The sequence below is a fragment of the Pinus tabuliformis genome, chromosome 9 (assembly GCF_031772625.1).
Source record: "Pinus tabuliformis cultivar Carrire ecotype Pingquan chromosome 9, CPIR1, whole genome shotgun sequence".
Classification (NCBI taxonomy): domain Eukaryota; kingdom Viridiplantae; phylum Streptophyta; class Pinopsida; order Pinales; family Pinaceae; genus Pinus; species Pinus tabuliformis.
The window spans coordinates 251,236,690-251,253,197 of NC_142307.1; the positions used below are offsets into that span (position 1 = coordinate 251,236,690).

Sequence of the window (16,508 nt, forward strand, 5' to 3'; positions counted from 1 at the left end):
GGAATTTGGTAACATCTTCAAAGCTAAAGGAGATGTGGAAAAGAAACTAAAGGAAATAAACCAGATTCTTATCACAGAAGGCTATACAGATGAAAGGAAAGAGATGGCAGAGTCACTCCAGCAAGAGTGGGACAACAAATGTCTTCAAGAGGAAATATTCTGGAGACAGAAATCCAGAGTACAATGGATTAAAGAAGGGGAGAGAAACACCAAATTCTTTCATAGATCCACCATAGCTCACAGAAACAACAATAGAATTGTGAAACTTACAGATCAGCATGGAATAGAGAGAAACACTCATGAAGAGATGGAGAAGGTTCTACTCCAGCATTTTCATAAAATTGTTGAGGAAACCTTGGAAGACAGATCCTAGTTTACGAAAAGATTTACTCAGTACATTCCGAAATTGGTTACCAGAGAAGATAATTACAATCTCAACAGACCAATAATAGAGGAAGCCGTGAAAGAGATGCAAAATGGGAAAGCACGAGGCCCGGATGGCTTTAATGTGGACTTTTTCAAAGCTTGTTGGAGGACAGTGAAACAGGACATCTTGGAGGTAGTGGAACACTCTCGAAGATTTAAGACAGTCTTGAAGGTGCTCAATGAATATTTCATAGCCTTAATCCCCAAACAAGAAAAGGCCACCTCTCCAGACAGATTTAGACCTATAGCATTATGCAATGTGATATACAAAATTATATCCAACGTCATTGCCAACCGTCTCAAACCACTCCTCCCAACTCTAGTGTCAGAGGAGAAAACGGGCTATGTGGAAGGAAGAAAAATTCTAGATAATATAATTCAAGCACATTAAATGGTTCATTCACTGATTACCACCAAACAGGCAGGAATGATAATGCAGCTGGACATAGCTAAGGCCTATGACAAACTTAGTTGGTCGTACATAAGAGCAATATTAAAAGCCTACGACTTTGATTACAATTGGATTAAATGGGTTATGGCGCTAGTTACCACTGCCAGCTATTCAATTCTTCTCAATGGCTCTCCTTCCAAAACCTTCAAGCCTTCTAGAGGTCTCAGGCAAGGAGATCCTCTTTCTCCTTTCCTTTTCATTCTAATGATGGAAGGGTTAGGGAGAGCAATCAGAGCTGCTAAGGAGGAAGGGAGAATTCAGGGTCTGAGACTCACTCAAGGTGGGGACACGGTGACACATCAGCAATTTGTGGATGATACTATGCTTCAAGGCACACCCACTGTCAAGGAAGCCAAAGCATTCAAACAGATTCTGAGTGAGTTTGCTAGGGCAGCAGGCACAAAGGTAAGTCTTACTAAATCAAAGATTTTCTTTTTCAATATTGATATTTCAATACAAAGAAATCTTTCCAGAATTTTGGGCTTTCAAAGGGAGTCACTGCCTGCGAAGTACCTGGGAGTTCCTCTCACTGACAAACCGCTACACAAGGATATCTGGGAGCCTGTTCTTAATAAGCTAAAAGATAAGATTAGCAAATGGAAAAATAGAGCACTAAATCTAGCAGGGAGACTGATTCTCACTAAGGCTATCCTCCAAAGTATCCCTATCTATATGCTATCTGCCATCCCAACACCAACTGGTGTAATTACCAATATAAGAAACATCCAGAGAGACTTTCTCTGGGGGAAAGGTGAAGAAAAGAAGAAATGGGTCATGGTGGCATGGGACAGAGTATGCAAACCTAAGTCCCATGGTGGCTTGGGTCTTCATGACCCAAGAATTCTTAACAGAGTTCTTGGTGCCAAAATCTGGTGGAGATGGCTAAAAGAAATACAAGCCCCCTGGGCAAAACTTTGGAAGCAAAAATATGCTAGAGAATGGTAAGAGAAGAATCTAATCAGAATGACAGGACAAGTAAAAGGTTCTGCAATTTGGAATAGGGCATGGGAGAACAGGGCCCTAGTCCAAAATCATAGTTTCTGGGAGATCAGAAATGGAAACCTGGCTTGGTTCTGGGAGGATAATTGGCAACAGGAGGACAATCTCCGAAGTGAAGAATTAGCAGACATTCACACCGATACCATCAACAAAGGATTAAGGTGGGTAAGTGACTATTGGGACCAATCAAGGAATAATGGGAAATGGAGAACATGGAAGCTTCCAGATTACAGTGGAATGGGCATGCTGCATACTCAAGCTATAGCCCTAAAAAGTCTTTTAGACAAGAGACAAATCTTAAACTCAAACTTGAACGATCAACTAAGATGGGGAAAGAACAAGGTAGGTCTCTTCAACCTTAAGGAAGCCAAAAGGATAGATTCAGGGCTTAACCTTCCAAACACAATAAGATGTGGAAAGAAATTTGGGAAAATCCTCATTGGATGAAAGTCAAATTGTTCAAGTGGCTGGTTCAATAGGGAAGGATTCTGACATGGGATAACCTAAGAAAAAGAGGCTTTGTTGGCCCCTCAATATGTCACTTTTGTAGACAACAGGAAGAAACTACAAATCATCTCCTGAATAGATGCACTTTCACTACAATACTTTGGAACTAGATTGGAAAAGTATTCGAGTAGACAGACAGAAATGTAAATGACATCATTACTACTTTGAAGAATTGGCGGATTTTTTTTTCGGATAATGAGATCATTAACTCTACCTGGATGCTAACCCTAGGATTCATAATTTGGAATGTCTGGAAGGAGCGCAACAACAGGATTTTCAAGGAGAAAGTGAGTCTGGTGAGTAGCATCCTTAAGCTAATCCTTAAACAACTCAAAGAGATTGTTCATATCCTGGGAGGTGCAGCTACTGGCAAACCCATTGGACAAAGAGAGGGCAGAATATTGGAGAAGTTAGAGCTCAAGTTTCATCCCCCTAAGGGTTCTATGCAGATCAACAAAAATACCTCAGCAGAAAAGTCTCCATGGCAAGCCCCTTCACATGGCTTTTTAAAATTTAACATAGATGGGGCCTCAAAAGGGAATCCGGGAGAAGCAGGATATGGAGGGGTCTTGAGGGATGAAGAAGGAAACATACAAGTCATCTTCCACAGTTATCTAGGAAAAGTAACCAACAATATGGTTGAGCTCATGGCAATGGAATTATGCGTGGAAATACTGCTCAAGTATAACATTCACAATGTCATCATTGAGGCTGACTCGGAATTAGTCATTAACTCAGTGAAGAGGATAAATGTTGGCACTACTCCAGAGAAAATCTCAGAACACTGGCGGCTTCTACAAGTCTACCAAAGAATCCAAGCACACCTAAGAATGCTGAGAACTCTTAGGTTGGTGCATGTTCACAGGGAAGCCAACAAAGTTGCAGACTGGCTTGCCAATGAGGGGGTACGAAACAAGCATATCGACTTGTGCTGCTGGTGGGAGGAGATAATGGATGATAGGTTGAAAGAGGGATGCTCATCCAGGGCCCTTAGCGACCGACAACAGTATTAGGAAAAATCAAGAGACAAAATTTTACTCTATGAAAATGATGGATAAGTTCACTTTAGACAGTCTATCAGTGGAGATGCACAGTAGGTTATTGAGGCAGAAGATAACTGTTCACAGGAGGAATGTTTCCACGGAAGACGAAGACGTCAATGGAAGAAATCACTGGGGTCAAAACTACCCGGAACCTCTCACCCGGGAGAAGTTTTCCTGGAAGACAAGCGATACCATTCAGAAGGCAACGGGTGGAGATGGTTGGATAGTGATTACTGCCTTCATCGGTGGGTTTTTCTTGAGTAGTTATGTGGTCTGTTTTGGTCTGTGGCCGTCAAATATGGAGAGGGCAGATCAACGACCACCTTTTGGTGTGCAGAATGGTGGGGCCGGCAGAATAAAACCACTAATGGTTTACCACCTTCATCGGGTGCCATCCAAACCAAAGACGGTTTTAAAGAAAAGCCAACGATTCCACTCAGGAATCAACACGTGGCAAAGGACCGATAAAGCAAACTGCCTTCATCGCATGGTATTCAACGGGCTTTTTAAGCCGTGCGATATGGACTCTAGCTGTTGGATCAAAAGGAACAAATCAACGGTCAGCGTTGATCATGCAACTTTAAGGTTTTTAGTGTGCAGGTGTGTGGTCCGATTTGATCTGTGGTTGTCGGATCTGGAGAGGGAAAATCAACGGCCACCTTTTGGTGTGCATGTTGGTGGGGCTGAAAAGATAAAACCACTAATGGTTTCCCACCTTCATCAGGCGCCTTCCAAACCAAAGACGGTTTTAAGGAAAAGCCAGCGATTCCATTCAGGAAGCAACACGTGGCGGAGGACCGAAAAAGCAAACCGCCTTCATCGCGAGGTATTCAGTGGGCTTTTTAGGCCATGCGATATGGACTCCAACCATTGGATTAGGAAAAGAAGATCAACGGTTAGCGTTGATCGGGCAACTTTAGGGTTTCTTGGTGACTTCGCCCCTGCGTGGGTCGTTTCTTGACTATCAGATTGTTTGAAGACTGTTCTTCGGTCGGTTTTGGGGAGCGGACCTCGGTTCCACTGGCCCGTTCTTGGTTCCAAGGCAGTCTAGGCCCTGTCTCTATCTGATTCTTGGAAGATTTTGTTGGGTACATTAGTATTTTTCACTCCCCTTTGAGGGAGTTTGTGCCTTTGGACATTTGTTGTAACATATGTAAAATATTTTTTACCTAAGTTAATAAAAGGACCGTCTCTTGCTTAAGCAAAAAAAATTTGAATCACTATTACACTTATTCACACTATAATATCTAGTACAAATGCAAAAACCAATGGAAAATACCTTAATATTTTTTCTCCCAAATACACAATACTCTAAAATAGCTTCAAAAATACTTAATATTTTTTCTCCCAAATACACAATACTCCAAATACACAATACTCTAAGATAGCTTTCCCTTCCCTACAATTTTAAATTAAAAAGAGACTAATTTTAATTTAAATAAATATTAACACACATCGTTATCCAAAAAAATCAATCAAACGCACTAAATTAAATTTGGCCATTCTAAATGGTACAAAACCTTTAAATTTTGAGAATCAACGTATCAAGAATAGAAGAGAACAGTGGATGGCCTCAACGACGGTTTCACTCGAGATGAACTTCACGGATTACATTTGTTATTTCAATCATTAAGAACTCCACTGATTACGATTGTTTTTTAAAACGCCAATCTATAATGTATGTTTCACCCAGTGAGGCGCTACTAGGTTACTGTCCGAAGACTTTCCGTTTCACTATTTAAAGGTTCTAGAAGATCCTATGTATGGCGAGTGCAACCTAATATCTAAATACGTTATTTCTTACACGGAATATATTCTTTTATACAATCTGATCGTGATGTTCAATATGTTCAGGGTTTCCTTATGACACCTGTTCTTATTATTAATATATGACGTGAATCATGTCATTTGATTCTAGAATACGAAAGCGGTGACCATTTACCCAGATAGTGAGAGGCTTCTGTTTGCAGGCTGTAATAATTATATATAAATATATTGTTTTGCCAGAAGATATTGAAGCGTGAAGTCCTGTGTTCTTCCTGCACTTGAAGAATATGGTGACGGAAGTAATAGAGATGTCAGGTCTCGAAGAACGAGAAGAAGAAAAGAGGCAGAAATTAAAGGCAGATTTGCCTAAACAGCATGCTGTCGAGGAAAGCAACACTGACAGCACGTCTGTTCGTTCAAATGATACAAATATCTCAATATTGAAACTCTTTAAATATGCTGTTCGTTCAAATGATACAAATATCTCAATATTGAAACTCTTTAAATATGCTGATTTATTTGATCTCTGCCTTGTGGCATTGGGCACTGTTGGAACTATTGCAGATGGACTGAACATGCCCATCATGATGTTTATAATAAGCAGATTGATAGACGAAATAGGAAAATTTAGTTCCGCATTCAGCGGAGATTTCGGTCATACTGTCAACACGGTAATAATCATTTCCTTTACACAGCAAAACTTGTCGCAATTCCCATCTCGCATATTGAGTAATGTCTCGGTGTTGGTTAATTGTGCAGTATTCCTTACGTCTGATGTATTTATCGATCGGTGTCTTTTTTGCTGCGTTTTTAGGTTGGTATCATATCTTCCTCCTCCTTTCACACTTTGCAATGTTTATGAGAAGGCTTTTCTTATGATCTTACCTATGACTAATGCTTTGCTTCCCTTTGTCTCATCAGAGGCGTTCTGTTGGGCGAGGACCGGCGAAAGGCAGGCGTCTCGGATGCGCTTGAAATATTTGAAAGCCGTACTGAGGCAGGACGAGGGATTCTTCGACACCCAAGGCACCACCACATCGGAAGTGGTTACAAGCGTTATTAATGATACTCTCATTATACAGGATGTTTTCGCTGAAAAGGTATGATCTTAATTACTTTATCCTCTCATCTAATTCGTTGAGTTTTCTAATTCTGATGCTAATATTGTCCATTCTCAGATACCCAACTTCGTCATGAATATGTCTTTCTTCGTCGGCAGTTATTTTGTGGCATTCTACTTGACATGGAGACTCGCAATAGTGTCATTTCCATTCGTAATCTTTTTGATAATTCCCGGGGTAATGTATGGACGGATTCTGGTGGAGACTTCTCGCAAGTTGAATGAAGCCTATAATATAGCCGGCAATATTGCAGAGCAAGCTCTTTCATCCATTAGGACAGTCTTTGCTTTCGTTGGAGAGGACAGGACAATGACCAAGTTCTCCGATGCGCTTAACTTAACTGTAAAGCTTGGCCTTAAACAAGGTCTTGTCAAAGGCTTCGCAGTAGGTAGCATAGCAGTGACCTTCGGTATCTGGGCCTTCAACGCTTGGTATGGTAGCACATTGGTTATGTATCATGGGGCTAGCGGAGGAAGGATTTTCGTCACTTCAGCTCTCATACTTATGGGTGGCTTGTAAGCTTTCTCCCTATCCATTTCTCTCCTTCTCAGTTATTTCTATAATTGATACAAGAACGGAAAATTGAATCACTGATGTGTTTGCAGAGCTCTCGGGACTGCGCTTCCTAATATAAGATACTTCGCAGAGGCACGTGCTGCTGGTAAACGCATCTTTGAGATGATCGACAGAGAACCGATCATTGATTGGGAAAATCCAAAAGGAGAAATATTGGAGGAGGTCAGCGGCGAAATTGAATTTAGAAACGTTGAGTTCGCATATCCATCTCGACCAGAGTCCAAGATATTTCACAATTTCTGTCTCGCTATTCCATCAAGCAAGACCGTTGCGTTGGTGGGAGGAAGCGGGTCAGGCAAGTCTACGGTTGTGGCGTTGATAGAGAGGTTCTATGATCCGCTCACTGGAGAGATTTTGTTGGATGGAGTGAACACTAAAACGCTACAATTGAAATGGTTCCGTTCCCAGATTGGACTAGTAAGTCAAGAACCTGCACTCTTTGCTACATCAATCAAGGAGAACATTCTATTCGGGAAGGATGGAGCCAGCATGGATCAGGTTATTGCTGCTGCCAAAGCTTCCAATGCTCACAATTTCATCAGTCAACTACCAGATGGTTATGACACACAGGTAAAATTTATCTTTTCTTTCTCATCTTCCATTTCTGGCAAGTGCAGTCGATTTGAATTTCCTTTCATTTGGGTAATACAGGTGGGTGAGCGCGGAGTCCAGATGTCCGGAGGGCAAAAGCAACGTATAGCTATTGCAAGAGTTATGCTCAAGGATCCTCGTCTACTTCTTCTAGACGAGGCCACGAGTGCTCTAGATGCAGAGTCGGAGAAGATTGTTCAGGATGCTCTAGAGCAAGCTTCAGTCGGACGCACAACAATTATAGTCGCTCATCGCCTCTCCACAATCCGCAACGCGGACATGATTGCGGTGGTTCAAAATGGTCATGTGATCGAGACAGGTACGCATGAAGATCTGATCTATAAACCCCACGGAGCATATGCTACTTTGGTTCAGCTGCAACAGGCCGCGGCAGATAAGCCAGATGAGCGATTCGAAGGCTCCACTGTGCTAGACCAGTCTTTGAGAGCAAGGAGCTCTAGCATCTATAGCAGATCGAGTTCGAACATGTCTGCATCAGTCCAGCGAGAACTGATAGTTGAACAGAAGCCTCCGTCCGCCCCTTCATTCCGTCGACTGCTTCTTTTAAATACTCCGGAATGGAAGCATGCTCTATTAGGCTGTGCAGGAGCCTTAGCTTTTGGAGCAGTTCAACCTGTCTATTCCTTTTTCCTTGGGGAAGTTATATCTGTATTTTTTCTTCAAGACCATCACCAAATCAAATCCAAAATCAAAGTATACTCCTCCATTTTTGCGGCCTTGGGAGTAATAGCGTTCTTAGTGAACGTGCTGCAGCATTACAATTTTGCAGCTATGGGGGAATATCTTACAAAAAGAATTCGAGAGCGGATGCTATCCAAGATCTTTACATTCGAGGTTGGGTGGTTCGACAAGGACGAGAATTCTAGCGGAGCTCTTTGCTCCAGACTCGCAACGGAGGCTAATGTGGCAAGTACCTGACCTAAATGCTTTAATATTTCTAATAATGTTGGGATTTGTGTCACAGTTTTCTGATGATTAGAATGTTCTATTTGTATTATAGGTGAGGTCCCTGGTTGGAGATCGTATATCGTTACTTGTACAAACTTCTTCCGCCGTGATAGTAGCCTTCACGATGGCTTTGATTTTATCATGGCGCCTTGCAGTTGTAATAATTGCAGTGCAACCCGTCATAGTATTATGTTTCTACACCAAAAAGGTTCTGCTTAAGGCCATGTCTCAAAAGTCTCTCAAAGCTCAAGATAAAGGCAGTCAACTAGCAGCAGAAGCTGTTGCTAACCATCGTACTATTAGTGCATTCTCTTCACAGGACAAGATTCTCCGTCTCTTCGAAAAGACTCAAGAAGGACCTCGCAGAGACAGTATCAAACAATCTTTGTTTGCAGGATGTGCCCTCGGAGCATCACAATTCATCACTGTAGCTAATTTCGCTCTGGACTTCTGGTATGGGGGACACCTTGTAGCGAAACGACAAGTCAGCTCCAAAGCTCTTTTCCAAGTTTTCTTCATTCTGATGAGCACTGGAAGAGCGATAGGAGATGCAGGAAGTATGAGCACCGACATCGCGAAAGGCTCTGATGCAGTCGAATCCGTCTTTGGCATCCTGGACAGAGAGAGCCAGATAAACCCGGACGATGAGAAGGGTGAGAAAACGGATAAGATAGAAGGAAGCGTGGACCTGAGAAACGTGGACTTTGCTTACCCAGCTCGTCCAGATGTTATGATCTTCAAGAACTTCTGCTTAAGGATAAAAGCTGCCAAAAGCATGGCACTTGTAGGACAAAGCGGATCCGGTAAATCGACCATCATTGGATTAATTGAAAGGTTTTACGATCCCCTAAAAGGATCGGTGAAAATCGATGGCAGTGACATCAGGAGCTTCAATTTGAAGAGTTTGAGGAATCACATAGCTCTGGTAGGTCAAGAGCCCACGCTGTTTGGAGGAAGCATTCGAGACAACATTCTATACGGAAAAGAGAAAGCAAGCGAGGCGGAGATGATCGAAGCTGCAAAGGCTGCAAATGCTCATGACTTCATCAGGTAATACTGCAATCGTTCAATTGAAACAGAATGTTTATAATCAACTGCAATTGAAATAATTATTTGTGGAATACAATATGATTTATTGAACCAGATCAGTGAAATTAAGTTGGATTTGTGCAGCTCTTTGGAGGAGGGATACGAAACAAACTGCGGAGACAGAGGAGTTCAATTATCGGGAGGACAGAAGCAGCGGATTGCGATAGCGAGGGCGATAATAAAGAATCCGAGCATATTACTGCTGGACGAGGCAACAAGCGCATTGGACAGCCAGTCGGAGAAGATCGTTCAAGAGGCGCTGGACAGAATAATGGTGGGGAGAACGAGCATTGTGATAGCTCATCGACTGACAACCATTCAGAATGCAGATTCGATTGCTGTGATTCAAGACGGGAAAGTGATTGAACAGGGGAGTCATTCATATCTGTTGGGCAAAGGAGAAGGCAATCCATATTACTCTCTCGTCAACCTGCAGCGACGCCATCACTAGATTCTCATCTGCCTCATACACAGAAGTATCCTCCGTGATCCACGGCGTAAATCTTCCTGTGCTCCTTCCCCTAAATATCTAATATGGATTGTCAAACGTAAAAGTAGGGTTGGAATTTTAATGTAACTCCGTTTATCCAATGAAAATTTGACGAGGACTTTTTTTTTAAAGAGCCTGTAAAATATTGTGTGCGTATTTTTCTCTGTATTATAATATATATATATGAAATATAGAAGTTTGAGATGAAATAGAATTCTTTTTTTTCAAAGAACCTGTAAAATATTGTGAGCGTATTTTTCTCTGTATTATAATATACATATATACGAAATATAGAAGTTTGAGATGAAATAGAGTTTTTTTGTCGGGGTAATGTGTCAAATAAATTATAATGTCATTTTTTGTTTTTTAAAATGTATTTTTAAAAATATAAAGGAATTCAATGTTTAAAATATTTTGGGTTAAATTCAAGTTAGATTTTAATTAGTTTTTTGGGGTTAAATGTAAGTTAGATTTTAGTTAAAATTAATTAGAAAAAAAAGTTAAATTCAAGTTAGATTTTAGTTAAAACTAATTATAAAAAATGTTATTTGGTAAAGGAATTTTATAGTTGAAAAAATAAATTGAAATATTCCTCAAATTATAGATGTAATTGCTATATTTATGCCAAAATTGTGAGTCCTCATATTATGGATGTAATTGCTATATTTATGTCATGATTTTTAGATATTTATGCTATGACTTTTCATTATTAATTGTAAAATCGTTTAAAATTAAAATTGTTGAAACTAGTCGTACTCACATAAATAACATACTTACCATCCATATTAAGGAAGCATTTGCATAAAAAATGGACAAGAATAAGATGTAAACAAATATACTTAACCACCATTAAATGTGCAAACTTACTACTTGGTACTACCCACCAAAATTTATGCAAGTCCTTATCCCTTAGTACTCAATTAATTTTTCCACTTCATAATATGTTATTTTATGTCAGTGCTAGGTAGATCTAAGCTGGTTTAATTTCCCCCATTAAATAAGCTATATTAGTATGAATACTATGGGTTAATACCATAGGTTCTCATACCATGCCCCAATATCCAAGGAGAATATCATGAATTTTTTTTAACATTATTTTTATTTTATTATGACCGAGTAAAAATGTTTTCACATTATTAATTTTATTTTATCTTATTTTTATTTGTGTAATTTGACCGAGTCAAAATGTTTACAGGATAAGATAGGACAAGACAAGACATTACAAAATATAATGAGCAATTTCAAATGAGTAAACCAATATATCAAGGACTTTAGGTTTTTTTACATAAAAGTTTATATGGAAGTTTAAATAAGAGGTTTTATATTTTTAAATTTTATATCGAATTGTAAATATGTAGAGTTGAATATAAGAAATATTTTTACATAAATGTAATATTTAAATTAAAGTTTTTTGAACTGGATTAATTTAGATGATTTAAAATTTAATATGAAAAATGATAATTATTTTCTCTTAAAAATTATAAAGATTTGAAAATCTAATTGCATGCCAAAATTTACCACTTACATTATATTAAACACACATATAAATACATCAATCATTGGTTAAAGATAGAAATTCTATCTTAACCACACAATCACTTAGTTAGTTGAGTAAATATCTCAACCAAACACTAAACTAGGAATCATCTAAACAACTCCTAAATAACAGGAACAAAATCCTTTACTTAGAAACCAAGACAGGTAGGAATTATATTTTCCAAGTCCCCCTCTTAATGACTACTTGTCACAACCTCAATTAGTGAATTTCAGGTGTTGTCAAACATGACAAAAGAATATGTCAACGTCCATATAAAGGAACAACCATCCACTAGAATGCATGAGTGCCCAACCGCTGCAACCGTCACAACCACCAGTCTACTAGGATGTCATGCGCATACATGATTCTGTCAACCATTATAATTGTCCATCATTATCAATTCGAAATATTCTATGCTAATAAATCCATGAAGTTGTCTCTTAATCCTTAAAAAAATGTAGTAGGCAAATTGGATTCCTGAGTTCCACCCTTGAACTCCAAAATGATGGATCTTCCACAGTCAATTACTAAACAACATCCCAAATTGTCGCATAACCTCACCAGAACGCCACTCTCACATCTTCAACAAATGAGGGATCCTTCCCTAGATCCACAATTGCCAAACTAACTCGATAACCATCCATATTAAGCTTTTACCTGCACTTGATTCTTTCTATAAATCCCTCCAGACCATTAAACCAATTTTCTTACTCGGTAATAATAGGAATTACTGATTTGCTGACAACGTGATTGGTTTGGTCTTAGTCATTATGCCAACTCTGCAAACAATTAAAACAATGGAACACCATCTTAACATATACACTAGCTCCACTTTGCCTTCCTCCAAGTTTAATAGATTTAAGAATCTCCTTGCCAGGTCCAATTCTGTTCTAAGAATGAGGTCCTCATCAGCAGTCTCTTCCTCTAGGTTCATGTTCTCCTGTATCAGTGATAAACAACGCTCCACAACAACTTCATTTCTACCATGCTTCTATTGCGCTAAGACAAAAGGGACTCATTCATACGAGTTCACGAATTTTCAAATGTATGATGTCCAACTTATGCCACAGGTATACACATAACTCGCAAACACTCATGTAGCTCTCATGCACGACTCACTCTTGCAACAGAAGAAACAACAACCGTCGTTGCAACAATATCAATTCAGAACAGGACCCTATCTTCAACTTTGTCGATCATATTGTCAGTTGTGTCAATGAATTATTGCAGCTGTAGGCCATGATTTCCTGGGCCAATTACTAGAATCCGATAAAAATTCTCTGTCGTTGGTTACTCGTCCGCCGATCTAACTGCTGGAACAATTGGGCAGCAACTTCAACATATGATCCCCTACCACCAATCATATTCCCAGATCCGTAATCCCACTCTGAGTCGAAGGATCCCTCTTGGCATACTATGGAGGGGAAATCGTGCAACATTATAGCATGTGTATTATTGGAGCAGGATTTAAATTGTGATGATAGCAATCTTCGTACCGACAGCGCAATGATCATGCTTACTTTATTGCCAGGCTTCAGTACTCACTAGTGCATTCAAATGCCAGACGCATCTCTTAAGAGAGCTCAACTGTTGTTTTCAATACTCCGCACACTTACACACCAAAAAGATAAAAAACTTCACAACAGAAATTACATACAAAATAATTCATTTTAACACACCCCTTTTCTAATCAGATAGCAAATAACTCTCTCATTATGCTGGGATTTTCTTTAATGGAGTTATCCATAGAGTTACTGACTTTTATAGTAATTTGAAAATTTAATTGCACATTAAAATTTATCACTTACATTAGATTAAACACATATAAATACATCAGTTAAAGATATAAATTTTATCTTAACCATATAATCACTTAGTTGAGTAAATCTCTCAACCAAACACTAAATTAAAAATCATCTAAACAACTCCTCAAGAACAAGAACAAGATCTTTTACTTAAAAACCAAGACAAATAAAAATTATATTTTCCAAGTTAAAATTTTATTAAAATATATTTATATAAAATAAGAAATAATTTAAAAAATTATTTTTTATAAATTATAATAAAATATTTTAAAAAATAAATATTATAATAAATTTTTTAATTACTATCATTTGTGTACTCAAAATATATAATTTTTGATGCATTGATTAGAAAAAATAAACCAAATAAATAAGTAAATAAATAAATATATATATATATATATATATATATATATATATATATATATATATATATATATTCCTACATTTATTCGAAAAACTAATAAACCCCCAAAAGAAAAATCTTAATCAAGATCAATATCAAATATCAAATTCTAATCCCAATCCCCGTGATCCTTGCAATTGCATATGCCTATACAAACTACTGGTCAAGAAAAGTCATGAGTCTTCAAATTCTAGGGTTATGAATGTGAATGGATTATATTAAATTCTTGTAGGTATGAATATGGGCTGTATTATAATATGATTGGTTTTCTTTAAGTAAAATATCTGAAGTTTTAGATTTTTTTTTATAAAAAACTTGTTTTCTTGCACGTAGGTATTATAATTTATATCGAGTCTGGTGCTATACAATATCATGTCAAAGTGTTGTACATGTGAGCTTTCACTATTAGAATAGCTTGTTGGGGTCAATGATTGAGTTCGAGGTCGAGTTCTCCTCCCCATGAGTTTTCAATGATAAATTTTTGGACAACTCAATAGTAAAACCTATGTATGAAATATTTCTCGTGTATATAGGTTCCATTATTCACAGTCAAAGAAGTCTCATAAATGCATGTTTTATTCATCTAAAAGTTGTACAAATTTTAGTTAAAATTAATAGCTTTTATATATGGTTCATATTCAATTGCAAATAATATCTAGATGGGTATTAAAATGTTTCAAAATGTATTGTTGTGATTTTAGTTGATCAATAGTATTAGTTCCAATTAATCTCTTAGATCATCCCCACCAATGCTGCATTTGGCTTTTTTTGCTCTTATGTTAGTGATTTTCCTCAACAAACATTGCCTCATTTGGTATGGAAACAATGTGGATTATTGTTCTCATCATGTGTATCATTACAATTGATGTTTCACAAATGCAATGGACCATGGGGGTTTATTGATAAATTATGGTGAAAGTATAAATTTTAAGTGATTAGGGGATAAAGCCAATAAAGTTTGAGAGCATGTTGCATTACATTTATAGAGATATCCTTCCTAAAAAACTCATCCTCATCACTAGCTGCAAAAAATTAACGAGACATTAAATGGGAAGTTTCTCATTGCAACAAATATAAATTATTTTCTTCCATCAAGGTTACTTTCTGAGTCAATATTATAGAAATGCATTTCTATAAGTATAGTTCCTCCATTGTTCCTTATTGAGAGTTATTGCACTACTGATTTGAAAGTTGTAGCTCTCAATATTTTGGTACAAAATATTGTGAAGGGTCATATGTTCAAAGGGTTTTCAATATTCAAAGGATAAATATCATTTACTTCAGTTAGAATGCCTAAAGATAGTTTTTAGCTTCGAGGTTGGATATTTCAGTGTGAAAGTTTCTTTGACACACCAATACATCAAAACTATAATTAGTGTTTCATGTACATTGATGGTGTGAAGCAATTGTTTGTGATTGGTTGTTGGAGAATGTTGTTAAGGATGTAAATGGTTATGGTATTTTCTTCACATATAAAATTTCTTCATAAGTTTCATACGAGTTGGTGAATACCTCATTGAGGTAGTGATAGACCATTCTAAACTCAAGGGTGTTAAACTTTGGAGTAGATATTGAATGAAAACCAACTGGGAACTTATGGGACATTGCTATACCTTCTCACTATTAAATATAATTTACAATATACTATTTCTCTTATTTCTCTCAGAGTTTGTTGACATTTACTAGAGGAAGAACTAACTTCTTATCTTTACCCTTGTAACCTTGGAAGTCTTAATGGAGGGACATGCTATCTCAAATTTTCCACTTGTTCATTTACTGGGAGAGATGGAATAGTACTATCTATTACTTCATTCTCTTTATCTCCTAGATTTTTCTTATGAATTTTACATCTTTTCTCACCACAAATTTCATATTGATTCGAGTGTATAGTTTATATTTATCTAGATTGTTCATTGTACCCAATGAAAATGCATTTTTCACTCTTATTGTCAAGTTTCTCTCTTAGTTCTTTAGGGACATGTGCATAGGCAATACAACCAAGAATTATGAAAGGGGAAACACTTGATTCTATGCCACTCCATGCTTCTTGAGGAACTTTACCTTTCACATTATTTGTTGGAGTTCTACTGACTATGTAGACTGAACGAACAATAGCCTTACCCAAAAAATAATTGGGAAAATTGATAGGTTTTAGCACACTCCTTGCCATGTTCATAATGGTCTAATTCTTCCATTTATCCATTCTATTATGTTGTGGTGTATATATAGTGGTAAACTACCTTATAATTCCTTATTGTCTATGAAATTTTGTGAAAACCTTTGAGTCGTACCCTTCTCCTCCATATGAGCTGAGCACTTTGACATATTTTTCCACTTTGACATATTAATTATGAATTTATTTAATTTTCTTTTAAGTAAATAAATCCAAAATTTCCTCATAAAATCATTAATAAATGTCAGAAAATAAAAACTTCCAACATTGGAATGAGTTTGGATTGGTCCACATGGATTTATATGGAAACGTTCTAGATATTACTTGGTTTTGTAGGAGTCTTTTGGAAAATCATCTCTTTAATGCTTTCCAATAATGCAACTTCCACAAGTGATGGTTTACTCATTCAATATGGGAACTCCCTTAACTATTCATTTTTTCTACTAGAGACTAAGTCTCCTAAAAGGTAGGAAACCATACATCAAATGTTGTAACAGAGTCTCATCTATGCTTGAGACATTTTTTTCAGATGATTGTGACATATTTATACTTCTCATATTT

At 37.5% G+C, this 16,508-nt stretch overlaps 1 protein-coding gene across 1 annotated transcript; it reads left to right on the forward strand.

The window, feature by feature from the left end:
- Window positions 1-5,480: 5,480 nt before the first annotated feature.
- On the forward strand, window positions 5,481-10,115 carry LOC149148142 (ABC transporter B family member 15-like). Its single transcript, XM_089442084.1, has 8 exons — window positions 5,481-5,864; window positions 5,953-6,007; window positions 6,115-6,293; window positions 6,372-6,829; window positions 6,920-7,460; window positions 7,542-8,408; window positions 8,503-9,500; window positions 9,624-10,115. Exons 1-8 carry the CDS (start codon window positions 5,481-5,483, stop codon window positions 9,988-9,990), a joined length of 3,849 nt encoding a protein of 1,282 aa, XP_089298210.1. The 3' UTR covers window positions 9,991-10,115.
- The last annotated feature ends 6,393 nt before the right edge of the window (window positions 10,116-16,508 follow it).